Source organism: Perca flavescens, chromosome 17 (assembly GCF_004354835.1).
Source record: "Perca flavescens isolate YP-PL-M2 chromosome 17, PFLA_1.0, whole genome shotgun sequence".
In the NCBI taxonomy this organism is placed as follows: Eukaryota; Metazoa; Chordata; class Actinopteri; order Perciformes; family Percidae; genus Perca; species Perca flavescens.
Genome location: NC_041347.1, coordinates 6,317,277 through 6,345,176, shown reverse-complemented (window position 1 = coordinate 6,345,176; position 27,900 = coordinate 6,317,277). Strand labels below are relative to the sequence as shown.

Below are 27,900 nucleotides of genomic sequence, written 5' to 3'. Positions count from 1 at the left end.
TATTAAAGCCATATAGGATATTTAATTAATACCTTTTCAAGCTTCAAAAACAAAACATTCTGCTGTGCTCTAATACTAAATAAATTGGATACATAAAATTACTGCACTGAGCACATGGCACTTCCTGAATGTGCGAAACATAACGGAATATTGTTTCTTCTGCTTCTGCTCTGCGATTCTCTGCATTTCCCGGCCGCATCCTGCTGCGTCCTGCTGCATCCGCAGCATCCACCCGTGCTCTACAGCGCCACGTTACATCCCGCAACGCCCTGCTGTGATGTTCCTAGGCACAGAGTAGTCCCGATCGGGTATAGGAGACTGCACTACTCAGTATGACACGATGTGCCCTGCTATGACATGAACTTCCACGATAACCTTCGAAGTCACTGTGACTTCTAATGTGACTGTTATCACCACTGTTCATCACCCCCCCAACCGGCCCGTCAGACACCGCCTACCAAGAGTCTGGGTCTGCCGAGGTTTCTTCCTAAAAGGGAGTTTTTTCTTGCCACTGTCGCAATAGCCACCGCTAATGCTTGCTCTTGAGGGAATTACTGTAATTGTTGGGCTTTTGGAATTTATAGAGTGTGGTCTAGACCTACTCTATCTGTAAAGGGTCTCGAGATAACTTTTGTTATGATTTGATACTATAAATAAATTGAATTGAATATGTAAACAGATATGTTGTTAGGCCTACATTAAATTGTAAACAGAAATAATCAATTATGGCCCGGTCGATTATCGGTGCAGCATCATCCATGTCCACGATTAAATGCATCAAATTTTTTCTTAATTTCATCACCTCTAATATATGCAACGACAATGAGACCTTGCGGCTCACACCTCTTGATATTTCCTGATGTTTGCCTCCCACACTCAACACACTAATTATACTAACGCATTAATAATGGCTCAACCTGCCTGACTATCATGCTAACAGAAACCACAGTCCTATAATCTGTAATCTGTCAGCAAACTTCTTACCAAATGAAAGGTTTATCAGTTTCACAGAAATGCAGTTCAGAGAAGCTGCTACAGAGTGTTTAACCTTCATCCTACCAATAATAAAGTACTGTAAGAAACCATCAGAGCAAAATGTTATTTCTTCTTAGAACGTTAATTATGTAATACAAGTCATGTGAAAATAGATTTTTATTAATTTAGGAAAGTTAGGGTTAATTCGCATATTGTGTAAAATGAAAATAAATACCTTTGTTTAATATAGGATTCAGATTTTATCCCAAAATACAATCCACTTTAAAAGCTTATTTATCATCCTTTGATTCTGGTATCATCGTTTTCAGTCATTTCAAGTGAACATTATTTGTGATCTATTAATATGGTGAAAGCAACTACTATAAAATAATTTACAAGAAAAAAACAATTTTTATTTTGTCTTTCAATACAAAAGTAGAGAGAGACCTTGGTCAAAATAAAGGTTGAATAATTGTAATTTTAATTTAGATTTTACAATTTTCATGTCTCATTCTGATAGTGTGTTCCCATGGCAAACATGAACTAAGTAAATAGTTACATATATTAAAACTTCACCCAACTGCGAATTTAGTGCTTTTTGCAAAAAACACTAATTAAAACAGAAAACAATGATTTATTAGCCTGACAAGCCAGACCCACATGAGACCCCCAGATGTAGGGTCTGGGAACTCACCATTGACGAAGCTCGATCCGAGGGGCGGGATAAACAGTTGTCTTTCAAATTCACTCTGCACGTAATAGGATAGCGCTACAACCAGGCAGAGCAACGAAGAAGGTAGCGGAGCTAGTTGATAGATTAAACTTTTGCCGTATCCGGTCGGCAAAACTCCGAACACATCTTTTTTAAGAATGATTTCAGTGCTGTTCTTTGATCAAAGAAAAGCTGAACTCCAAGTCTTCCAGAAGTCCGCTGTTCCCAGCAGCAGCAGCCATAAGCCCCGCCCACCGACTCTATACACAATGTGATTGGCCTGACCAAAATTTGGTTTTTGCAGCTTGAAAGTCAACGGAGAGTGCCTAGACCCCCCCTGGCTGCCAAATAAATTTGCTGCCACTAGTGGGAGTCTAGATTTCTAGGCTAATGATTTATAGTCATTAGGAATAAATTGATTGATGAAGTCATGAAACACTGGAGTGATAGAATAAAGCACCTGTGAGATATGTTAAAAGGTTTACCTCTGGGGTTTGCAGGTTAATCTTCTTTAATAAAACAATTTAACAAAGATGCAAGCAGTGACAAAGAGTCTCAAAACCAGTTTTAATCACTACCTTCTGGACGTGAATTTCGATTTGATCCCAAGGGCCATTTGGAACATGAGAAATCTTTTATTCCTTATGCAGGCATTGAAAACAGAATGACTGCATCATGAAACACTTTTATAAGATGTACTCTCTTTTATTAATTATATAACTAATTTGCTGCTACCTGCCCATTTGCACTATTGTACCGTATATTGTATACTTTTTAAATAGTGTGTTATTTGCATTGTATGTATTTTTGATGTAAAAGCCGAAGAAAATTTTCCACTGAGGTGGACAATAAAGTTGATCAAATATAATCTGCTTAGCTAGGAAAACCTCATCAGATACATAAATATCAGTCTAGTTTATAAGGTTATGCATGGGTCAACTCCTCCTCTTCTGTCTGGGTTCATTAACTTCAAATCTACCGCAAACCGAGCGACTCAAAGTGCAGCTAGGGGGGAAAAACTGCATTTAGCCTTTAGCGCGTCAGTGGAATTCAGTACCACAGTTAATCAGAGAGTCATATTATTCATTTAAGTGTAAGAAGATTGTTTATTGAAAACTAACAACCTCAACACTAATGCTATTTTAAGTTTGAACAGTATAAAATGCAGTGTTATCCTAAAAACAATGTATAGACCTGCTCTCTTTTCTTTTTATGGATGTTTATGGGCGACAGCAAAGAGCCTTTGGGCCGTACATTGGTATGTAACCCCCAGCCAACAACAGCTGCAGGGTGTGCAGTGCGGTAGCCGACTATGCTTTTTTTCTCTTGGATCCTTATTTTGGAATATGGTCCGGGAACCTGAAATGGTGTCTTTTATTCCTAAATTCTCGTTACACAAACGGCAAATATCCTTTACCGACACGTTGCTTGCATGCTGAGCTAACGAGCTATGCTGGGCCTGCAGCAGCAAGGGCGGGCTTGTGGTTGTATTTTCATACGCTTTGTGGATCTGATTGGTTGATTTGGCCCGTCTATCACCAACATAGGTGATAGACAGATGGTTCATCCAATCAAATAACCACTATTCCGCCCCTTCCCAAAAGTTCTCCAACGGAAAGTTCCCAGATGGATATGCCGAGCAAATGCGAAGCAATCCATCTGGCGGAGTCAGGTTAGCAGTGCGCTGCAGCCAGTGGCGATTTATTTAAGACTGCAAGGGAAGCTCAGCTTCCCCTAAAATGTCTAAAATTTAAATGGTCAAATATATACTATTGTGTTAACATTTTATTGACTAAAATGCGTTAGAATACGTTCATCTCGAAGACGAGTTGGTTCAGAATTGGCTGACTCGATTTCCGTCTCATACATTCCGGTAGCGTCTCAGTGCATTTCCCCGTTGAAGCCTAGCGTCCGGTGACTTCAAAGGGGCTGCTTTGAGCAGTTTTTTTCAGTGCTTTGAAACTAGACGGTCATTGGATAAATGCTACGATTATGTCCCGCCCACGGACGCTCAGCGTCTCTTCGAGTTTAATATCATTTTGTTAGATCGTTTGTTCATTCATTCATTCATACAGTAGGCTAGGCTAGTGTTGTAGGGGTGAACTAGCCAGCTAGCAAACTGGACACGATGGCAGACAATGCTAATATTGTCGACCTGATTTTGGTGAAGCCATTTGAAAGTCTTCCTTATGAGGAGAAACTTAGAATTAAACAACAGGGTTAGATCAACACTTCAGATTGATTTAGTGCAAAAGACAGGGCAAAGTAACAGGTATGTTCAGCTTTCCTGGTATGACAAAGTTAGCTGGCTGTGCTGTGACAAAGAAAATGTACTGCTGGCCATTCCTCTTGATGAAACCTTCCCATGAATATTATAAATTATTATAATAATTATATTATTTATTATTATTATATAATTAAAGTATTGCATTACTATTATATATATTATAATATTAACATAAATAAATGGACAATTTGTATGATGTAGGCCAAAAATGAGCTTCCCCTCTTTGAATGACCAGCAGCCGCCACTGGGTGCAGCCCATTCTCATTCCCAACCGCTGCTTTCCCCTTCAGCGTCTTATATCGAGGCACAAGTTTAACTGCCACAGACACACAGAAACCAACAGGATGAAGCTATACATTCACTCATAATAAGACACTGTGGCAGCTTCCCGCTGAGGTGTTGGTGTGTTTATTTGTGATTTAGCAACACATTCTCATACCTAAACAACATTATAGGTTGAGTTCCAAAGACTCACAAAATGACGCATATGACCGTTCTATTTACAGCCACACGGTGGAAGTTCAACCTGATGAGCCAGATAGTTTGTAACACAGAATCCAAGAAGCTGTCATTGGAAACTGTTTAAAGAAAGGGCAGGCACTTTCAAAAAATACCTGGCAGGTGATTGGATGAACCATCTGTCTATCACGTCTGCCAAATTTTCTTCCAAACACATTTTCTCCATGTTTTTAGGAATAACATGTTGTATAAATCAGGCTATAGTTGATATATGAACAAGCACATAGGGTTTCTCGACTGTGGAAAAATCATTATCACAATTATTTTGGTCAATATTGAAATCATGATTATTTAACACGATTACTCATTAACTTTTGGTGTAACATTGTAATTGTGATTAAAATTTGATTAATTGCACAGCCCTAAAAACCCCTCTGCAAAAACTTCAGAATATAGATAGGAATAAAACTGGAAACATTGTTGCATATGTGGCACTGAAGTGAAGATGTATGGTTTCGAGTATGAGAACAAAACCTTTAAAGAGATGGATTTTAAAATTCCATACATTTTGAAGACACCACAGGTGAATATGTAACTAAAATGTACCACCATGAAACCCCAGTTGATTTTCTTTAAATTAAGACAATTATGTTTTGTATTACACAGTCTCTGAAATGTAATGTTATCATTGTGAACTACCGTATTGCATTTGTGTTCCCCTGGAACACAAGGGTACACAAAGGAAAATACTTTTTATTAAAGTTGTTAGTATTGGGGGGAAGGGGAGGGGTGTTCTGTATCATCTGCTGTAATAGGACTGTTTTGTGTCTTTTGCACTCGTTCAATTGGTTGCTTGTTGGAGATCTTAGAAAAGTATTAACTCAACTGCAAATGCCCAGTCCTATTGTCATCTGAAAGAACTAGTGCACCACCATGGCGTAACTGTTCCCCCAGTTGCATTTCATTTGGCTGTTCACTCAATCAGTCAGTCAGTCAGTCAGGTGGAGAACGACAACAAAATAAATGGAGAAGTGGAAATGTACCTGAGGGAGGGATATTCTGGTGAAGCTCCACCTCTTCCTGTGTGCAGATATACATTAAGGGCAGCACATATTGGAGACAGACAGACAGAAAGAGGGTCTAACTGGACATGGATCACCTGTTGCTGCTGTTGCTGTTGAGCTCAGGTAAGGCTCTGCTTTAAGGCAAGACACTACAGACAAAAACATAGGTTTTTCATGCACTGGTCAGTTTAGAGATTTTGGGCTATTAAGCAGAGTCTTCTTTCAGAAAAGTGGAAAATAGTTATTTTACTACACTTTGTCTCTGTTTCTGTATTTCCTAAATTCACCAAATGTTAGCATTTCATAATGCCTCATTTGCATATTTAAACAACATTTCAAAGACCGTGTAAAACAAAAACATTTAGTGTAAATAATCAACGGGGGGAAGTGTCATGGTGATATCCATTAGTTAAAGTTGTAATCCCTATTCAGCTGTAACGTCTTCAAAATGTATGGAAAAAAAACACATCTTTAAAAGGTTTTGTTTTCATATTGTAAACCAGATATCTCCACTTCAGTAGTACATACACCAATGTTTCCAGTTTCATTCCTATATTCTGAAGGTTTTTGCAGAAGGTTTTGTTTGTATATCATTTATAGAGCTGCCAAATTCAAAACTTTTATGGCACCAACCGAATTGCCTCCTTAGTATTTGATTTGATTTATTGGGATCTCCATTAGCTGGGGCCATAGCCACAGCTATTCTTCCTGGAGTCCATCCAAAACTTGTGCAGCTATACATTGCCGTATTGAGTATTGAGTATTGAAAATGCCTCATCATTCAATACCAAATTTCAATACCTAAGGAGTAAATCTCATCAGCGTCAGTGAGCCAATAAGCATTCAGCATGCTTCTACCAAGATCGAATAATGTTTGTGATTGGCTGTCTAACATTACACGTCAGAGACACGCAGAAAAAACTCTACTTTAGGCACAGAGACAGGACTCACATAGTAGGAGCTGAAAAATAAATAAAAAGATTTGTGCCATAATGTGTAATGTTGTATTTCTTTTTGTTTGATAAAATTGGTATCAATAAAAGTATCGTTTGGGACTCAGTATCAAAGTCACGGTATTGGTATAAAATTTCTTTTAACGATACCCAGCCCTAATCATGTATAGCCTGATTTATACAACATGTCATTCCTTCATTTCAAAATTTGTTTTTTTTCACTGTTCAGATACCGGTACCAATACTGTGACTTTGATGTTACTGTGACATTTCTATTTTTTTTTTATCTCTGTCCCTATACATTTTAATTATGCTTGTTTGTGTTTGTGTTCCTCTTGCTTGTCGTCACTGTAAATGAGGGCAACCTCAGTGTCTCACGAGTTGAAATAAAGGTAATTTATTGATTGATATTTGCCTATTTAAACATACAATTTCAGAACTTGTAATACAAAAAGTGATTGTCTTAATGTAAGTAATCAACTGGGGAAGTGATTCACAGCTTCAGACCAATTTCAAAATAAAACCAATACAATATGAGTTGTTATGAATAAAGGAAGCAGCAAAGCAAAGACATCCTGCAGCTTTATGAAGAACAAATTAAAGTCAAACAACACAGAAATGTGGAAACATGATGCCATTTTGCTTTCAGTTTGATGTATTGTCAGGAGTAGCAGATATATTATGAGACAATTGCTACAGATAATATATTTGAATCAGAACATCATTCTATATAAATCTTAATCCAAACATCATAGTATCGTTATATTTATTTCAGGCCCTCCTAGATGTGTGTAGGACGGCTGATTTAACCCGCCAGTCCTCATCAATATAGTGGTATGTGTCACAGTTGTGGTTAAGGCTACACAATATTAGAAAAAACTGACATTTTTGTTTTGATATTTTTTTTCCTGCGATATATATTGCGATATGAAAAAAAGACAAATTTTAACAGGATGACATAAATAGCTCCATTTGGAAATAAATTTTTCTGAACTAGGGTAATTTTGTAGGGGAGTGCATCTACATAGAATATAAAAAGGGAACTTTTCTTTTGTGAACCATTCTATGTTGAACTTTAATGCTTTACAAACACCAAAGCAAGTAAGCACTTAGTAGTTGAATACACTGGTTGATTCATATGACACCATTGTATTCATATAATAGAGTGTTTCCTCTATGTTGATTTGGAAGTGGCCCGCCATGGCCAAATTTCTACAATAGTGTAGGAGGTTATTGTGAAGTGAATCTCAGTTTCTGTGCTCTGTAGGCTATGTGCATTTAACCACCTCGTGATTTATTCAACACCCCATGTAGCCTACTCATTGGTAACAGCTACAGCTAATATCATTGTGCACTGTAAGTTTATAGGTGCTGCTTTTAGTTCACTTTGTAACTATATTAACCACTGGTGATTCCTATAACATTCATAATTATTAGTAGGCTATAGCTCCTTTATCATTGGCATCATTATACTGCAACTTAAATTTATATATATTATTGTATTTATTTTTGTTTCTTGTAGGCATGTTTCTTCCTCTAAATTTCAGGTTTTTGTCGCCTAGCAGGGCCTGCTTTGTTTGACTGATAAATTGATCAACACTGATTGTAATCGGTGGTTCGCTGTGCATGCAGAGCCTGCATGTCACGCACTAGCAACAAACTGTGTATCTAAGAACACTTAAATCAGTGTAAATTACGTTATATCAGACATAGACTTCTGTTGTAGATGAAGGTTACGTTTCCAACTTTGTGGCTCTGAACCGTAACTTAGTTGGGACAGACCCCTTGATTCTTAAGGCCAACTATATTAGCTTAAAACGATGCATTAATCAGGTGATTTATATTGTCTTTGCAGCGAACGTAAAACACTGACTACTGTAGGTTCACTGCCCATGGAAAAGCATGTTCATCACTGTGTCAGCGGCAGCTACCGCTTACGGTACTTTTCTACACGGGAGAACCTCACTTCCCATAACAAACCACTAACGTTACGTCACATACACATGTTGCCCACATGGCCACCTGACTCAAGGGGGTAGTGTTGACCGGTAACAATCATGTTAAGGAGAACATTGAACATTTCTCTATTAAGCAGCAAAAAAGTTCTAGCGTTAACATCGCACGTCCTGCGATGTGACTATCGCACATTTGCACATTGCGATGTAGACGATGAAACAAAATATTGTGCAGCCCTAGTTCTGGTACCATAATGGCCCCAAAGTTCTGAGACCAGAGAAACCTGGCTGTGCTCCAATCATGCTGCTTTATGCTGATGTTTATCTTCTGATTTTCTCTTTAGGACTCCAGGCTGAAGGAAAACTCAACTCAACAGGTAAATTAAAAAAAGAAAAGAAGAAGGGAGAGACAGAGTCCGTTCCGGCTGCTTTGCGGGGGTTCTGTCTTTTTTGTGGATTAATAAAGCAGAATCAGCAGTCAACTTTTAGTTTAATCTTTTCTTAATTTAATTAACTTCTTCTCTCCTGACTTTCTGCTCAGAGTCTGTCAGGTTGGTGGGAGGAGATAGCCGCTGTGCAGGATCACTGGAGCTGAAACATCAGGGAGACTGGAAACAAGTGAGTGACACTCACTGGAACCTGAAGAAAGCAGCGGTTGCCTGTAAAGAGTTGGACTGTGGCTCTGCTGTTTCTGTAGGATGGAGAGATGAGTCCTCAGACAGATCTGTGTGGAAGATCAAATATGACTGTGTTCAGTCTGGATCTGCTCTGAGGGAGTGTGCAAGATCAGATTCCTCGTCCACCATTGTGGATCTCAACTGTTCAGTTAAGCCAATCAGTGACATCATCTTTGACATAATCTATGATAGTTACTGTTTTTTCTCAGGTTGACACACACATGCACCAGCTAGAATGGTAGCAGACTATCTCCAGCTTTGATGAGCTGCTGTCTCAGTAAATCAGGTGCTGAATGCACCAAGATATATATCTGTTTATGAAGGAGTCATAAGGAGTCCCCTTGGCCAACCACCAACTAGCCTGAAAGAACTCCTCCTTCAGTTTGACAGCTTTCTGGTTTCTACCAGCAGGTTCTTTGGTTGCCAGCGTAACAGGCACCAATGACCTACTAGTCACAACTTTGACCAGCTTAGCTCAGCTGGGGGCTGTGCAGTATATCCACACTCAACTTCCAAAAAAGGAGAAAAACAGCCCCAGGGATTTTGAGGCAAATTACAATAAATTCAGTTCTGTCTGTAAGGTGAACATCAGGAAATTGAAGGTCACCTAGGTTTTTATGTTTGTAAGTCTTTTATCTCTCTCTATTTTATCTTCTGTCATCTCACCAGAATCTGTCAGGCTAGTGAATGGGACTAGTCTGTGCTCAGGCAGACTGGAGGTGAAGACTAACAAGTCTCCCCAGCGGTGGTCCTCGGTGTGTGAAGCTGACTTTGACCAGCAGGATGCAGAGGTGGTCTGTAGGGAGCTCGGCTGTGGGGCTCCTTCAGTCCTTCAGGGGGTGCACTATGGAGAAGTGGAAGCCCCAATGTGGACCAAAAAGTTCCAGTGTGGAGGCCAGGAGTCTGCTCTCCTGGACTGTGGAAGCTCAGGCTCAGAAAGAAACGTCACCTGCTCACCTGGCAAAGTAGTTGGACTCACCTGCTCAGGTAGAAGAGGAGCTGCAGCTTTGATTTGGTTAATTCCTGTTCTCCTGAAAATGACATTATTTTAATGAAGACTCTTGTTTTTTTTCAGAGCCTGTTAGGTTGGTGGGAGGAGACAGTCGCTGTGCAGGAATAGTGGAGCTGAAACATCTGGACTGGAGAACAGTGATTAACTATGACATCACCCCAGATACAGCAGCTGCCATCTGTAAACAACTGGACTGTGGCTCTGCTGTTTCTGCAGATGGGAAAGAGGAGTCTTCATACAGAGATATGTGGAGGGTCAGCTCTGACTGTGTTCAGTCTGGAAATGTTCTGAGAGACTGTGTAACACCACGGCACTTTCACATCGCTCTGAATCTCACCTGCTCAGTTAAGCCCATCCGTGACATCCTCTATGACAGTAAGGTTTCAATTGTGCTCCTTCCTGTCACTGTGACAGTCAGTGGTTTGGGTATATATACACGTTGCCGCTGATTGGTGATACCACTGACACACCCACCAAACAAAATAAAACTTATCTCAAAGGCAGTAGAACACCTTTCCGGGGAAACATGTTGTTCAACCCGGAAACTGAAGCAAAACGGTGCACACGTTTTCAGACTGAACGCTGTTTCAGCCAATCATCTCTCTGTGGGTCCGCACCATTAACACGCGGGCATACGCCTGCGGGGCATCGGGTAGGCAGAGTTGCATACCATTCAAACTAATAAATACAAATTATTTAACAACTGAATTAGCAAATGAATGAATACAAAGTGTTAGAGCATTCAGAGCTCTGTGGAAATGCCACACCAATTAATGTCAATCTTTCTGTGCTCTCACGATCATTTAAATATTTTAATTTAAAAGAAACAAGAAAACTGAGACATGCTGCTCTTGCAAAACGTTATCAATATCAAAATCAATGATGCTAGGCCTTTACATTATAAATATTTATAATATTTATGAATTTGAAAAAAGTACCACATCTAGTTTGAACTTATTTGCGCTGCTAATGGCACTTTTGCCATAGTGCCGTAATTTATTACATAAACTATTAAAACAAACTTCAACATATCATCACAAATGAAACAGAAATTACTTAGGCTTACATTATTACAATAGGTTGCAGCTGCGCTGCTCTCTCTCCTCTCGTCCATCTGTTATTTTGCCCTGTGATGAATTGTGGGATACTTTGAGTCCACTTTAAAGGGTATAACAATTCTCACTATACATTCAGACAGCACTACAATAGCAGACTATAACAAGTAGTGAGTGCATGATTTAGGACACATCCTCTGTGTTTACAGATCTGTTTCAGCCCAACATTTCTGTGTCCTCGTCCATGGACGGGGCCTCTGAGGCCCAGCAGCAAAGCTTTCGGGTGTTCATGGGCTCCACCTTCAACGTCAGCTGTTCCATTCAGCCACAGTACCCAGGAGGCTCCTTTCAGCTTACCTTCACCTCCTTAAACTCAGCACACAACTACACCCAACCAGCTGTTAATCACTCTGCCCACTTCCTGTTTCCTGCTGCAAAGGCCGTCCACCACGGAAGCTACAGCTGTGTTTATCACTACTCTGTTTTATCTCATAACTTCTCCTCCGAGAGCCGTCTGCTCTCTCTCACTGTCTCAGGTAAGCTGACTGTTCACAGGTTTTCAATCAGTTGTATGCACAGTAACATCCATTTTCTATCTGTAAACATGTTACGATGGTGTTTGTACACACAAAATAGGCTAGTACATAATGTGTTGTTATCAACTAGTATTGCCAACAATTGCAAACTTGGCTAGAGTCCCCCACCCTGTTACATGTAATGGTTTTTCCGAGTTGTTCCTGGAGCGCGGTCAACTCAGGTGTAGTCTTGCATTGCCAGACATTCCTCCATAGCGCTGCGGAGGAGGGTCTGTCTAGTCCACACAGCATTCCCGGATGGAAGAAAAACGTGCTCTGGTTTATTGGCTTTTCTTTAAACCAATCACAATCATCTTAGACGGCGCTTAGCGCCAGACGGAACAACGTTTCCTGTGCAAAATAGCCTTGGGAAGGAACTTGTTTCGCTGGAACATGTGTACATTCAAAGGTTTTAGTTGTGCAACAGAAAACTCAGATTGGACAGACAGTCTAGCTAGCTGTCTGTATTTACCCTGTAGAGATCTGGGGAGCAGTTAACCATAGTCCTCATAAATCCACCAGAGTTTAAATTCCAAAACAAAGAAAGTGGAATGTGTGGGACATCCGTCCGAAATGAGGGACAAGAGGCGGAATTTCCGGCGGCACCTGAATATAAACCAACTGAGGTGTGACGTCAGAAAGGTGGGGAAACAAGTGGGATACACCTGAAAGCAGCATGGAGGAGAACAGAAAGAAGAGTGAGGGTGGCTAAAGGAGGAGATCATTCAAAATGTAAAAGGTTCTGTATATGACATTCAGAACATTAATATAGCAGTAAACAATATATTTGCTATGTAAAGATATAATTGAGTAAATGCGTCCTGAGCAGAGAATTAAGTCACACTCCCTCTGTGTGTGTTGTCTGGGGCCCAACTCTTGCTTTGGATGTTTGGTGATGAACCTGTAACAGACCTGCTTCAGCCATTCATCTCTCTGTGTTTACAGACCTACTGTTTCCACCCAACATCTCCTTGGACGGGGACTCCGAGGCCCAGCAGCAAGGGTTTCGGGTGTTCAGGGGCTCCATCTTCAACATCAGCTGCTTCATTCAGCCACAGTACCCAGGAGGCTCCTTTCAGCTCACCTTTACCTCTTCCAACTCGGCACACAATTACACCATGCCTGCTGTCAATCACTCGGCCCACTTCCTGTTTCCTGCTGCAGAGCCTGCCCACCAAGGAAGCTACAGCTGTGTTTATCACGTCTCTGTTTTATCTCATAACTTCTCCTGTGAGAGCCGTCTGCTCTCTCTCACTATCATAGGTAAGCTGACTGTTTACAGGTTTGGAAAACATGATTTGTCCAAACTGAATGAAAATGATGAGCTGACAACATGTTTCTGGAATGACACTTTGTGTTACACATGTCAACTAGTAACTAAACTTATACAAAGTGTATAAATGGCAACAGCACTGTATACTGTAGGATAGAGCATGTTTGGTTACCAGGATAAAAGCATTGTCACACCAAGGATGTAACAAAAAACAGGTTGTATCCTTCTCCCCTGTGCCTGTATAATCCATCCTCCTTGCCTAGAAAGTTTTTTCTGGTACAGTATCTCTCTCTTGCGGATTGAAACAGCATGGCTAATCCATTCATTATTTCAGTTTAACTGTTTTAAATTGCACTTGCTGTCACTGTGGTTGATGACAAATGTGCATCAGCTTTGCAGATTTGTTGTATCTAGCACAATAAAGCTAACTTGTTGACTGTTTATCACCTTTTCACAGTCCAAAGAAACCACGCTTTTTCGGAAGTTATTAGCAGTAAGTTTGGCACACTCGTCGGAGCTTAATAATCAGGAAAACAGTTCACAGTCATATGTAGCTTTATAAAATACACATTAAAAGTTAGGCAAAATGGTTTCTGACAACTCACTGCTCTGCTCTATAACTTTAGTTTTATCATCACCTCTCTCGCGCGATTACCCAGAGGTCAACAGGAAATCAAACTTTCCAGGCGTAAAAAAATACATAAAAACATCTATACTTCTGGTCATTAATTCTCTAAAGTAAACAAGAATTATAATCTTTGAAATATGCTAGTTATCAATATCTATCAAAATATGCTACAGTATCTTATCAATAACCCACAAATTTAAAAATACTAAATAACTGGTGTAAATCAGGCAATTACATCTAAATACATGATACATTTATTCTAATCCTGAGCTCTCAGATCAGGTGCATACATATACACAAACTAAAATATGAAGTAGCCTACATATAAAGTTTAGTATGTTTAAGAAATAAGTATCCATGTTGATGTAATTTTAGATTTTAGGTTGTGTTTAATAGGATCTGTTGGACGTTTTATTCTGTCTATGTGTTAGACTCATGATGTTGTGTGATGTGATGGGATGTCCATGTGTTTGATCAGATCCGACACTTATCATCAGAGCGGTCGTCCTGCCGCTGACTCTGCTGTTGGTGAATGCTGCCCTTTATCTTTACTGTAAGGTACTGACACAATGTCTGTTGTTTGGACCCCTGACTGAAATGAAGCACGCAGTCTGTGTTTATTGAGCTGAAGAGAGGTTGATGCAAGAAGTCACATCTGTGTTCTGTCATGTTTCTCCAGGCTAGCAGGGGACAGAACCTGGGCATGCAGGAGAACATTGAGCTGGATTATTATAACCTGGGTGTGTCTGCACCTGAATGAGGGCCGACTAAAGAGGAAGGAGCTCATCTACATCCAGATGGATTTCTGACACACAACCAACCCCCAGCTCTTTCCTTTAAACAATAAGGCTGTAATTATAATATTACATTATGTAGCGCCTAAATCTCAACATGAAAAGACTAAAACAACAATGTGTTAGTCTCTTCATACTTTGACTTCCTGTCTGTGGCCCTCTGCATCATTGGTTTCTACTGAAGATGTAATCTTTAAAAACACCTAGAATATACAGTTTAATTTGAAAACTAGACAGAGGAAGCAGGAGTACAGGAATCCAAGCAGCCGGTGACATTTGAAACATCATGTTTGTGAACGAGTATTGCCATTTAGTATACTTTTGCCATATCCTGTCAGAATTACGGCAATCGAGAAAAGCTTTAAGTTCAGTTAATTGTTTTGCAAAAATGTATTGTCAAGTTTGTTAAATACTGACCAATAAGGGGGACCAGACGCATTTGCCAAAGCAAATAGAACATGAGCTTTTAGATTCATCTGGTTCATAGGCAAGGCTAGTGAAACATCTGCAGGCTGTTGCACCAGCTATGTGTAAGTTCTCTCTTAGGTTAGGGTCTAAAGTCATTAAATGATACAGTGAAATTAGTTAGTTTGATACTAAACTTGTTTCGATGTTTGGTTGCACAACGGAGACATAAGGTTAATCCTAGTTACTCTGGTATAAAGGCCACGCTAATCAAAATGTTGTCGCAGAGAATGACATTCTCACTTCCAGTGACCAGTCAGGGAAAAGCACTATTGTTGATGTAGTGTATTAATGTCCTGTCAGGGTTGTCTCTTGGGCCCAGTCAAAGCCTGTCTACGGAAAGCGTTTTCACTCCCTGTTTAGCCCCATTGTACCGAATTTGGTTGCAGTTCCGTCAGAGTTCCACTGGGGGTGATCGCAGGAGAGTGCAAAATGAATGGGACTCTATGGAGCTAGATGGCTAAATTGTCACCTGATTGCTGTTGAGAAATCTCAGATTTGATTGTAGTTTTTGCAAGTTCAACATGGATTATAGGTTCGAAAGTTGAATGAACGAGTACTTGCGTCCTTTCGATTTCTTACAGGTTGAGTCGTTGTTGCCCATAACACGCTACCATTCTGCTAATGAATGCTGATTGGTCAGTGAAGGACTGATTACAACCAGAGATCCTGTTTGACAGCATCCGAAGTGGAACCAGAATGACAGAGTGAATATTTCGGCATGGTCTTTAAAACATTAGCAAACCTCTTTCTAGCACGTGTATGTTGATGCCTTGAGAGAACAAAGGAAGTTACTCAGAACTTGCCATAAAGCAGTATCTCTGGCCGTATATGTGTATGACGTCATTAACATTTCAAAAGGCTTTTTAGAACAAAAAAGCGACTCAGCAGTGTATATTTTCTTTGCTTCCCCTTGTAAATGCAACATTCAAATTACTAGACAAAGAAAATTATATCCTGAGGAAATTGGATTTTGAGGGGTATAGCTCCATAGAGTCCCATGGAGCTCCATAGAGGGCCCATGAGCGCCCTATAGTGGAACCAGAGTGGAACTGCAACCAGTTCAGAAGCCGGAAGTATCGAGAGAGTGGAACTTCTTCCCTTATTAGAAATTATTTGGCCCAATTGTCTTTGAACACTTTGCTAGAAATATCGAAGCTAAAGCTACAAATAGCTAGCTCTAATCACCAAACAACGACAACAAGGTATGTAAAGTACGACAAAGCATTATAATTATGTGATAATCCAACCCTAACCTACAGGTAGTGCAAAACACTGACTGTAAAAATAGTGCACGGAGCAGCAGTGACATCAGCCATTGGTTTGTGGACTATAGTTTTGTAGCCTTGAGTTTGGCAAAAGGAAGGATGACCCTGCCAAACCAGAATTGTTTATGGTTGCATTGGTAAATGCTAAAGAGTGAAAGTTTCCATCATTTATTAATCATTAATTTCTTATTTATCTTTCATTTGTTTGTTTATTAGTTTAATCTGTAGTTATTAATTCAATAAATCTTCATTGATAAAGAACTTGGTTCCATGGTTTGTGTGTATGAAATATCTAGTAGTACTCAAGTAGCAGCCATCAAATTATGGGGCTATGATTAACTATCGCTATCAAATTCTTATTTTAATAGGTGCTGCTTCAAGGTCATGAATTCTGTTAATTTGTATACCACTCATTGTTCCTGATAGTCAAAGTTAAACCCTATTACTCTCCTTCACCTTTAATGCCAATTGATTTGTTTATGGGATACTTTTAAGTTCTCAATTATCGTTAGGTATTTTGGTATTGATGAATTAGTAAATATTAATAATTGTTACTGTACTGTGACAGTTGACAAAATCAATTCAAGACTCACCACATAGCTAGAATTGTGTGTCAGTCAGTAAACTCTTTGGATATAATTGTTTTTCGAAAGCTATAACGTTTTGTAAGGCACACTGAGTCAATTTTAGTGATTTTAATCACCAAATAGATACTAAATTGTTTGGTTTTTATCATTTTGGTACACATACAGAGTGAATGAGGTGAATATAGTTTAAAGAGACTGAAAACTACACCCCATGGTGAACTTCATTTTAGCAACAGGAAAATATACTGTACTTTTGATCAAATGGCAGCGTATAAAGTGAATGCAAGAAGATCATTTATTTTTCCATAAAATATACTCAAGCATATACCAGTATGCAGCTCACATTATTGTTGAAGAACACCCTGCCATCTTTTTTAGAGCTGCACTCGTTCCTGAGAAGGTCTAACATGCCTGCTCTAATCTCTGGGGTGAATGACTGGTAGACATTATTTTTGACTTTAAAGAAATTCAGCAGACTGGACAGTCTGGCTGCTTGGATTGATTGTGATGTTGAAGGTGTTGGCAATCACGTGCTCCTCATATTTCAGACCCTGGCTCTTCAGGCAGGAAATAACCTCTCTTGATAAGCGCCACTCTGTGATGGCACCAACGCAGAGCTCCTTTGTGTAAGTCCACAGGACGTCCCAGCCACTGTTATCTGGATAGGATGAGATTGAAGAAATACATTGATTCCAGAATAACTTATTGGTAATAATAATTACTATTTATAATGTTACAGTTTAGAGAGACTCTTGGTCATCTTACAATCTCATAGTCAAGAGGTCTGTTAGCTGTAGCCTCAACAGTCCTCAACACACCATTTTTCCTTGTGTGCCTGAACATCTGCTAAACACAAAAACCCAAGAGAGCATTGTTTTTCCAGCGCAAACAAAAATATCTGCATATGCAGACTGATATATCTTTTGGCATTTCAGTAAAGATTAAGACACAGGTTAAGAGGGTGAAGGACAGAAAGCAGTATGGAAAACTTAGTTCTACTTACCTGCTCCAATGATGATCATAAGCCTGCCATTGTTCTTCAGAAGGCTATGGTAGAACTTGATGGTGTCAGCGAGGTTATCCACATAGTAGATCATCTGTTAAGGAGAGAGTTGTGGGGAACCTTTAATTTAACCTTTTGGATTGAAGTTTACATCCACTCAAACCTACAGTTTGAAGTGTCTTCTAGTCACTGTAGCTGTGTCATGGAGATTTAGGCTATGTCAAAGGATACAGTATATAAGATTATTTATAACACTGATCTTTGTCCACTTTTGTTTGGCAGAAAAGGTTCCGCTGATTTGCTCTCCAATGAATTAAAGCATCAGTTGAGGTCTTCGTTGGGAGCTAAATAAATTTCATTGCGTACACAAAGTAAGACTGCATGACATTGTACCAACAGTTCACAGTAATCTTAAGTCCACCTCACTTTAACCCAGGACAACATGAAGAGAACATGCAAAGCTCAGAGGCCAGAAAGTGAACTCAAAATCATAATTTTTAAATTGAATGTTCAAAAAAGTCATTAGCCTGGCACTCATTCACAAATGCATTTAAAACATGAGCTCGGCAGATTTGTCTGGTTCCCAGGCTACAAAGTCATAATACCTGAATCATGTGTATGAAGTCAAAAGTCTTCATGTCTCCTTTTTCTTTGACTTGCCCCTCATAGTCCTCACTGTGCATGATATACCAAGCAAATGGGATCGTCTGAAGGTTGGTGGTCTTTGCTACCAAAGCTAAAAGTTGGACATAAAGAAACAGAGACAGCGGACAATAACATTGAGATATACAGTATGTATATAGTATACTAGTACAACTAATAAGAATGTTTCACAAAAGGTTCAGAAGTAAGAAGGCAAAAGGACAAGAAAAATACAAATCTAGAATTTATGACACATGACCGCATGTGATGCCGGCTGAGTTGCTGGTGCGGCCAATGCCGGCTGGTATTGCCAATGCAATATATATATATATATATATATATATAAAATGCACAGTGACACGCAACAATATACTTTCAATTTATATATATATATATATATATATATATATATAAAATGCACAGTGACACGCAACAATATACTTTCAATTTATATATATATATATATATATATATATATATATATATATATATATATATATATAAATATACCGGCGTTTCATTTCCATTATTACGAAGTGCTGCAACCGCGATACCTGCTCCTAATGAGCAGGTATCGTTTGTTTCGTTTAGTGAACTATTATCACAGTGTGCACGCGAGTCAGGCCAAAAGGATCCTAAATAAGGACTAAGACTAAAATTCTTGACCCATTGGATCATTACCACAATAATTTAACTATGAAATTAAGGGAATATCCTTAAATAATAACTAGATTTTTTTATAACAGCAACAGAAGTGGTTGATCTACTGTACAGTCCCATATGCGTTGAGTTACAGCCCTACCAGGAACTACTGCTGCGGCTTCTTTTCTGTCTGTAAACCTGTGATGTGAGGCAGGGTGTGGTCACACAAGCCCAGTCACCTGCTCAGGTGTATTCATGCATTTTCAGACTCGCGCTGGAACACTGCAGAACTCACTCCTTAACTGATCTCTTCCGACAACAGCTGAGGTTGTTTGCTGAGACCGATTTAAGACTTTTCTTCACAAAGGATTGGTAGTGTGCGGTAAGCTTTGATTTACTTCATGTAGGCCACAGATTTTCTTCTTTTTTTTTTTTTTACAGAAGCTAAAACATTTTCGAAATTACTACTTGAACAATTTCTGTTTTTGAAGGAAACGGCAGCAATTGGATAACCTTTCTGTTTGTACTTCTACCCTGAACATTACCTGCTGTTAAGTCATGGAGCGTCTGAAGTTAGTCCTGCAGTACTTTCAGTCCAACTCTGAGTCCATCTCCAATGGGATCTGTATCATCCTGGCCTTGGTCAGTGTCAAGCTCTACACCAGTTTTGACTTTAACTGCCCCTGCCTTCCTCAGTATAACAAACTGTACTCTTTGGGAGTGATGATTGTCCCGCCAATCATATTGTTCTTCCTGGGGGTCCTGGTCAACCGACATGCGGGTGTCATGATGGACGAGTGGATGAGACCCAGTGGAAACAGATCCAAAAATCCTGCTGTGGTTAAGTGAGTCAAAGATTGACTTTTTAAATTTACTAAATCAGTGTAACAGAGGCATATTATGGAAAATAAAAATCTTTAGTTTTTCTACATTGAAGCACTGACTGTAAACTAGTATTATTATTTTTTTTATTATAATGACAACTGGGCCTATGTCTTTGTGCAGGTACCTGTTCTCCTCCATGATCCAGAGGGCCCTGCTGGCGCCGATGGTATGGATCCTGGTCACTTTGCTGGATGGAAAGATCTTCATTTGTGCCTTCAGTGTTAGTGTAGACCCTGTACTCTTCTCAGGTATCGGCAAACATGCAACATTCTACATAGGGAAATACATATTCAATGAGTATATGATAGTATACCAGAGTATATCATAGTACAAGCTATACTGTTACTGTTGGCACATTATTGGTCTGTATGATGTATCATGTGGTATGTTTCCTCAGGTTTGCCCAACAATACAGGTCTGGATATGATCAAAATCATGGCCAAAGTGCCTTGCAAGGAGGACATTATCTTTAGAAACAGCTCTTACCGCAAAGCAGTCTCTCGTTACGTTCGCTGCTATTCACAAGTAAGCTGTTACAACCTGAGCTGGATTTTGTCCCCCTATTACTTACATTGGAATTGCTTTAGGAAGGAATTTCTTCACAGCCAGTATGGACGGGAGGAGCAATTACAGTAACCAATTACTCTTTCAATTGCATGTGAATATTGTTTTAAGTTATACTTAAACAAATGTGAAACCAATCCTTTGAAATTAGTGAGTACAATGTTGTCATGACTGATAGATTAAAATAGATGGGATAAAAGTATGGGAAAACACATGTGCATAATGCCAACCCTGCAAAAACTGACTTTCACATTAAATGTTGTGGATTGAGGCTACATGGTGATAGGTCTTCACAATACAAAACAACACACACACACACACACACACACACACACCCACACCCTCTCCACATGTGGGAGTATCATGAATAACTGGTGCCACTACTGATGGCTCTTTGTGCGCTCATCACAGTCACTGCAGCAAATGACTGAAATCATTTGTTGGCTTTGTATATCTAACTTTCCTTACCCTGTCTAGGCAGTTGGCTGGTCCATCCTCCTCTTCCTGATTGTACTTGGAGCACTGGGACGCCTCATCAAGCCCTGTTTTGACGATCATGCCACCTCCCTGCAGACACGCTACTGGAGCAACTACCTCGATGTGGAGCAAAAGCTCTTTGATGAAACCTGTGTCCTGCACGCTCGCGACTTTGCCCGCAAATGTGTGGTGCAGTTCTTTGAGGACATGAGAGAGGACACCGTACTTAGTCTTCCCCACCCGCTTTTTATCACAAACTCTCAGATGGAGTGGGAGGATGAAGAAGAGGAGAGACTTCATGGGATATCAAAGCAGGAACAGGTGGACCAGTTGCTCAACAAGTGGTACTACAATAAACCTGAATTGGACGTCACCAGGATAGCCCACAGACCCAGGATGTGTGTTACCTGGAAGGACCGTGATGGGAAGACTTTATACTCTGATGTCTAGGACACACTCAGTGCTGTATAGTTGCAGGATGAATCATGTCATGATGATCGGTTCACTAACATTAAGCTTTAGAAACAGGTTAGATGTAGGCTACCTCAGAGTAAGAGCATGCTTTGCTAAAGTCAGACTTAACAGGTGGTTGTATATGGGTGGACTGCCAATGCAGTCAGATGTGTATGACTTACATCTGACTTTATATCATTATTGAGTTCTTTGACTTAATGCTTTATACTCTTTGGAGCAAACCATGTTGCTAGGGTAATTTGGCTGTTGGCTGTGGTCTGGCTGGTTTGCATTTAGGTTGTTGCCATGGGTCTCACCCACATAGATGAATGGAAAACATGCAAATGGACATTTGGAACCAAATCACAGACTAACAAAGATTCTATTTACTACTTTATTTTACGTAGTTTACTAAAGATGCACTTATAAATATTTACATTGACAATGTGTATGTATTACAACCACAAAGAATTATACCTACTCTATCCAATAGTTGTAAAGATATTTAAGTCTGGACCAACATTGCCATCTCTAAAGCTAGCTAATTAACAAGGTCTCATTCTCTAATAATTTGTTTGTGGAGATGTATATGATAACTCCAAAAACCTTCCTTGTTTGTTTTTGAAAATAGAATAAAGAAGAATAAATCATAATAATTAATAACATTTGCACCATAAATGGATGCAGAAAAAGGACAAGTTTGTTACATAGAAATTCACTAGAATGCAGGAAATGAAGTGTTTGAAGCTCAAATTTTTTGAGGGGAGGAACCCCAGACCCCCCTTGAGAATGTGTCCATTCAAAAACATTCATACACTGTGGCCTAGGCTGCCATATAAGTGGCCACATGCTTATCACATAAACATCATACACACATCTTTATCAGATTTTAACGAAACCTGGTATGTACGTTCAGGTCAAGGTGTCAGATGTCTCCATCAGTTTTAGGCAGGACTGATGGGAAGAACCTGAGTTATAGGCAATTCCCTGCTAAGCCCAGTTCTTTACAAAGTTCTTTGATTGATGGTGGCCATGATTTATGACCAATCTTGCTCGTTTATAGTAGAAATATGTTTGCAAGGCTCTTTACTAGTTTTGGTGTTGATAGAATCAAATGCACAACGTTTTAGTCATTTCACTGATTTTCACATTATGCAAATTAGCAAAAACATATCATGGCGGAAGTGCATGGTCCAAGAGGTCTTTTGTAGAGCACATTGAGCTGGACTTTTGTGAAAAATATCAAGTGAATCGGACTCACCGTGTCCCGTAAGGGGCGTGGCCTTTCAAGATTTTTGCATCACCATCACGCCAAATGGCATCATATTTTATGGGAAGCATTGCACATCACCATGGTGACAATTTCCATGTCTCTAACTCGTTCTAGCCAACAGTAACTTGAGAAAAGGCATAATTTATCATATAATGCTAAATAGGCTACGTCCACATGCACCAATCAATATGACACTTTAGACCCTGGTTATTGCTCGCCCCCAGACTGTGTACCAATTTTGCAGAAATTCCGTCCACCAGGTTTTGCGGTACTTGTGGTGTTTCTGGTGCCCCCAATGGGTTAAACACTAAATCGTTGCCTAGGCATGAACATATGTTACAATTTTTATGATTGAGTTATGGCCAATTTCCTACTAAGCAAAAGTCTTTAATTGATGCCATGTTTTCTTTTTTTTTTTTTTTTTTTTTTTACCAATCTTGCTTTATTATAGTAGAAATGTGTATCTTAGTCCCGCAAGGCTGCATACCAATTTTGGTGTTGATAGATTCAGAATTGACAAAGTTCTGTTAATTTTACAGTTTTTCACATTATGCAAATTAACAAACAATCCATCATGTTGGACCTTTAAGTTCCAGAGACTTTTATTGTAGAGCACATTTAGCTGCATTTGTGTGAGAAATTTCAAGTCAATCTGATTTTTAAGCCTTGATTATACCGTGTGGCCGATTGGGTTCATATTTTTAGGGAACCTCATGCACATCATTTCCAGGCATTGGGCCAAGTTTCTTGTTTCTAGCTCATTCCAGCTCATGGTAAATTTAGCCACGGCGGAAGACAGCGCATAATAATAAATCGGAGCAAAACCATTAGGGTTCTACCCCTTTGGGGTTTGAACCCTAATGACTTAACAGAAGTAAGCATGACAGGGCCTGCTCTACGTGTGTTTTATGACTTTCAAGGGATTACTAAGACCTGCAAGGTGATGTTTATGTAACTAACAGGAGTAGCCAAGCTACTATTGCTAACAACCTGCATGTTTACTGAACTTGTACTACCTGCTGACCACTGTTGTCTGTGAGAGCGAGTTTTACTTTATCTTCGAAACCACACTGGGTTGGTTTTCATTTGAAAAATATAACAAAGAGCACATACCAGTGGGAATAAAGCATTGAATCATGTCTTTTCACTGCAATGACATTGAGCTGTGCCCTTTTCCTTATATTCGGAACAGAGTTGGATGAAACACATTATAGAATTTAAGGAGAAGGAAGTGTAGTACAGAAGATGGAAAGTAACTTCCCTTATTATTACCGTCTAATAGTACATGTAAGCTAGCAAGGCTATAAGGAAAATCTGCTTATTGGTGCTTTTGGTTGTCCTTTCAAGTCAACAACTGTTTTTAAAGAAAATTCAAAAACAGTTTTTGAAAGTTTGAATGAAAATTAATCTGGATCAATCACTGTCCTCACAGTTTAGTTTCAACTGAGGTGTACACTATTCACAAAAAGTCAGGGATATTCAGCTTTTGGGTGAAATTTCATGATGAACCTAAAATCCACTATAACCTTTACAGGTGAACTTAATGTGACCTTCTCTAAACTTTTGAATGTGCATGTCCAACAGTTCAGTGTTTCACTACTTTCTGCACAACTCGCTGTTCACTAACAAGGAGCTTAACGGCAAAATTCACAACAGGTGTTTGATCCATGCATCGACCAACGCATTTCCTGGTTCAATTAGAATTGGTATTCAAACAGTCGTCCTCATCATGCTGTTCACATTTTGACATCATGAGACCAAGACGACGCCTAACAATTGATCAAAAGTACCTCGCTATTGCGAGGCTTCAAACAGGATGTTCTCAGACGGAAGTGGCCACTGAGCTTAGAGTGTCACAGAGTGTCATCAGCAGGTTGCAACAGAGATACAGAGAGACTGAAAGAGTCACAGAAAGGCATAGAAGTGGACGCCCAGTGGCCACATCCCACGCTGATGGCCGCTTCATTGTGAACAGTGCCCTGCGGCACATTTAAGGGAGGTGAGAGGTACCCAAGTGTCAAGTTAGACCATTCCAAACTGTTTACATCAGCGTGGTCTGCGTGCTAGATGACCTGCAAGGGTACCTGACCACACCACCAGGTGTCATCGTCTTGCTGGACGAGGGACCAGTGGGCCTCGGTGCTGTTCTCAGATGAAAGTCGATTCACGTTGAGCAGAAATGATGGCCACCAACGAGGTTGGAGACGTCAAGGAGAGCGCTATGCATCAGCCACTCTTGTCACCAGACGACCCTTTAGTGGTGGTGGTGTTACAGTGTGGGCTGGTGTGTCTAGTCATTACAGAACTGCCCTACATTTTCTGAATGGTACACTGACAAGCCCATACTACCTGAATAAAATCATTAATCCAGTCATTGTGCCCCTGCATGAACAACACAGGCCTAATTTCATCTTCATGGACGACAATGCTCCAGCTCATTGAGGTCGCATCATTAGGGAACGCCTGCTGGAGACTGGGGTACCTCAAATGGAGTTGCCTGCACTTTCTCCAGACCTGAATCCCATAGAAAACCTATGGGATCAGCTGAGTCGCTGTGTTGAGGCCCGTATCGCTGTGTCCCAGAACCTCAATGACCTGAGGGCTGCCCTTCAAGAAGAGTGGGATGCCATGCCTCAGCAGACAATAACTCAACTTGTGGACAGCATGAGACAATGTTGTCAAGGTGTAATTGATGATCAAGGGCACATGACAAGTTATTGAGACATTGACATTTTTTGTTGAGCTATACCCACCACTGTTGTTGGCTATTGTTTCAATACATTTTTTGAGATGAGGAAATCACCATTGCATCCTTCTACTTAAATGCCCTACTTTCATGATATAATACTACTGTAGCTTGAACTTTTTACATTTTCCATCAATTTCATCCGAAAGCCAGATATCCCTAACTTTTTGTGAGTAGCGTATGTTCCTGATGTGTGTATTCATCCAGGCTCTCAGTTTCTGGGCTGTCCTGCTTTTTTTCGTCATATTGCTCTGTGATCAGAAGCACATGTTTTCACTTGCAGACCACATTCTTTTTCCACTGGGGAGGAAACCGGAGGGCAGTTCCTGACTGTGACTGTTCACTGGTGCCCAGACTGCTAACACAAGACTCAAAGTTGTACGCAAAAAGAGGTACTTCTCTTTCCAGTCTTGAATACAGTAGCATTTTATGTTTCGGACTGGATTTTTTCCTAGTTTTTCCTGAGATGTTATTACACTGGAGGATGTTATTGGATTACAAAGGCTGACTCACAAGCCCCGCCTCAGGACACTGCCAGAGCGTGAGTTTGCATGACTGCATTCCATTGTTACTGTTTTAAATCAAGTGGTAGGATTTTTTTTTTTTAAACATCAGTGTGGGTATGTTTTCCACGGTCTCTGGCTTCTTTTTTGATTGACTAAAAGTGCTATAAGTGTAACACTTATTTGATGCAACTAAAGTTATTGCAAAACAGTCACGTACACTTTAGACTACAGTAATAATCAATACTATCATAATTCAAAATAGAATAGTTCAAAAACCCCAATGAAGAAGCAAGGTAGAGATGGAGTGACCCTGCCCGGAGGAAGCCCGGGGCCCCCGTCTGGAGCCAGGCCCAGACGGCGGGCTCGTCGGCGAGCGCCTGGTGGCCGGGTTTGCCACGGAGCCCGGCCGGGCACAGCCCGAACAAGCTACGTGGCTCCCATCTCTCCAGCCCATGGGCCCACCACCTGTGGGAGGAACCGTTGGGGTCGGGTGCGATGCCACATGGGTGGCAGTGAAGGTCAGGGGCCTCGACGGACCAGACCCGGGCGGCAGGCGCTGGCTCTGGGGACGTGGGGCGTCACCTCTCTGTGGGGGAAGGAGCCGGAACTGGTGCGGGAGGTGGGCGCTACCGGTTAGATCTGGTGGGGCTTACCTCTCACGCACAGTCTCGGTTCTGGAACCATACTCCTGGATAGGGGTTGGACTCTTTTTCTTCTCCGGAGTTGCCCAGGGTGTGAGGCGCCGGGCGGGTGTGGGGATACTCACAAGCCCCGGCTGAGCGCCGCGCTGTGTTGGAGTTTACCCGGTGGACGAGAGGGTCGCCTCCCACGCCTGCCCGGGTGGGGGAAAACTCTGACTGTTGTTTGTGCATATGCACCAAACAGGAGTTCGGAGTATTCGGCCTTCTTGGAGACCTTGACTGGAGTCCTGCATGGGGCTCCAGTGGGGACTCCATTGTTATGCTGGGGACTTCAACGCACACGTGGGCAATGATGGAGACACCTGGAGGCGTGATTGGGAGGAACGGCCTCCCTGATCTAAACCAGAGTGGTTGTTTGTTGTTGGACTTCTGTGCTAGTCATGGATTGTCTATAACGAACACCATGTTCGAACATAGGGATGCTCATAAGTGTACCTGGTACCAGAGCACCCTAGGCCGAAGGTCAATGATCGATTTCATAATTGTTTCATCTGATCTGAGGCCGTATGTTTTGGACACTCGGGTGAAGAGAGGGGCAGAGCTGTCAACCGATCACCATCTGGTGGTGAGTTGGGTCAGGGGTGGGGAAGACTCTGGACAGACCTGGTAAGCCCAAACGTGTAGTGCGGGTAAATTGGGAACGTCTGGAGGAGGCCCTGTCCGACAGACTTTCAACTCACACCTCCGGGCGGAGCTTTTCGTGCATCCCTGTGGAGGCTGGGGGCATTGAACCCGAGTGGACAATGTTCAAAGTTTCCATTGCTGAAGCTGCGGCGAGGAGCTGTGGTCTTAGGATCTTAGGTGCCTCAAGGGGCGGTAACCCACGAACACCGTGGTGGACACCAGTGGTCAGGGAAGCCGTCCGACTGAAGAAGGAGTCCTTCCGGGATATGTTATCTCGGAGGACTCCGGAGGCAGTTGCAGGGTACCGAAGGGGCCGAAGGGCTGCAGCCTCTGCCGTGAAAGAGGCAAAGCAGCGGGTGTGGGAGAAGTTTGGAGAAGACATGGAGAAGGACTTTCGGTCGGCACCAAAGTGTTTCTGGAAAACTGTTCGCCACCTCAGGAGGGGGGCGGGGAACCATCCAAGCTGTGTACAGTAAGGATGGGACACTGTTGACCTCCACTGAGGAGGTAATAGGGCGGTGGAGGGAGCACTTTGAGGAACTCCTGAATCCGACTAATCGCCCTCTATGTTAGAGGCAGAGCTGGAGGATAACGGGGGATTGTCGTCGATTTCCCAGGCGGAAGTCACTGATGTAGTCAAACAAC

At 40.9% G+C, this 27,900-nt stretch overlaps 3 protein-coding genes across 3 annotated transcripts; 2 read left to right on the top strand and 1 right to left on the bottom strand.

The window, feature by feature from the left end:
• Positions 1-5,583: 5,583 nt before the first annotated feature.
• On the top strand, positions 5,584-14,846 carry LOC114572502 (uncharacterized). The gene is made up of 9 exons (XM_028604168.1): positions 5,584-5,620; positions 8,750-8,782; positions 8,947-9,243; positions 9,752-10,069; positions 10,158-10,469; positions 11,359-11,685; positions 12,670-12,987; positions 14,104-14,183; positions 14,305-14,846. The coding sequence occupies exons 1-9, from the start codon at positions 5,584-5,586 to the stop codon at positions 14,383-14,385; spliced, it is 1,803 nt and encodes a 600-aa protein (XP_028459969.1). The 3' UTR covers positions 14,386-14,846.
• A 2,351-nt stretch (positions 14,847-17,197) lies between these two features.
• LOC114572501 (histamine N-methyltransferase) lies at positions 17,198-19,626 on the bottom strand. The gene is made up of 4 exons (XM_028604166.1): positions 19,572-19,626; positions 18,348-18,478; positions 17,743-17,836; positions 17,198-17,397 (listed from the first exon to the last, which is right to left on the bottom strand). Exons 2-4 carry the CDS (start codon positions 18,423-18,425, stop codon positions 17,198-17,200), a joined length of 372 nt encoding a protein of 123 aa, XP_028459967.1. The 5' UTR covers positions 18,426-18,478; positions 19,572-19,626.
• On the top strand, positions 19,585-21,402 carry calhm3 (calcium homeostasis modulator 3). Its single transcript, XM_028604165.1, has 4 exons — positions 19,585-19,871; positions 20,032-20,159; positions 20,309-20,436; positions 20,953-21,402. The coding sequence occupies exons 1-4, from the start codon at positions 19,585-19,587 to the stop codon at positions 21,400-21,402; spliced, it is 993 nt and encodes a 330-aa protein (XP_028459966.1).
• The last annotated feature ends 6,498 nt before the right edge of the window (positions 21,403-27,900 follow it).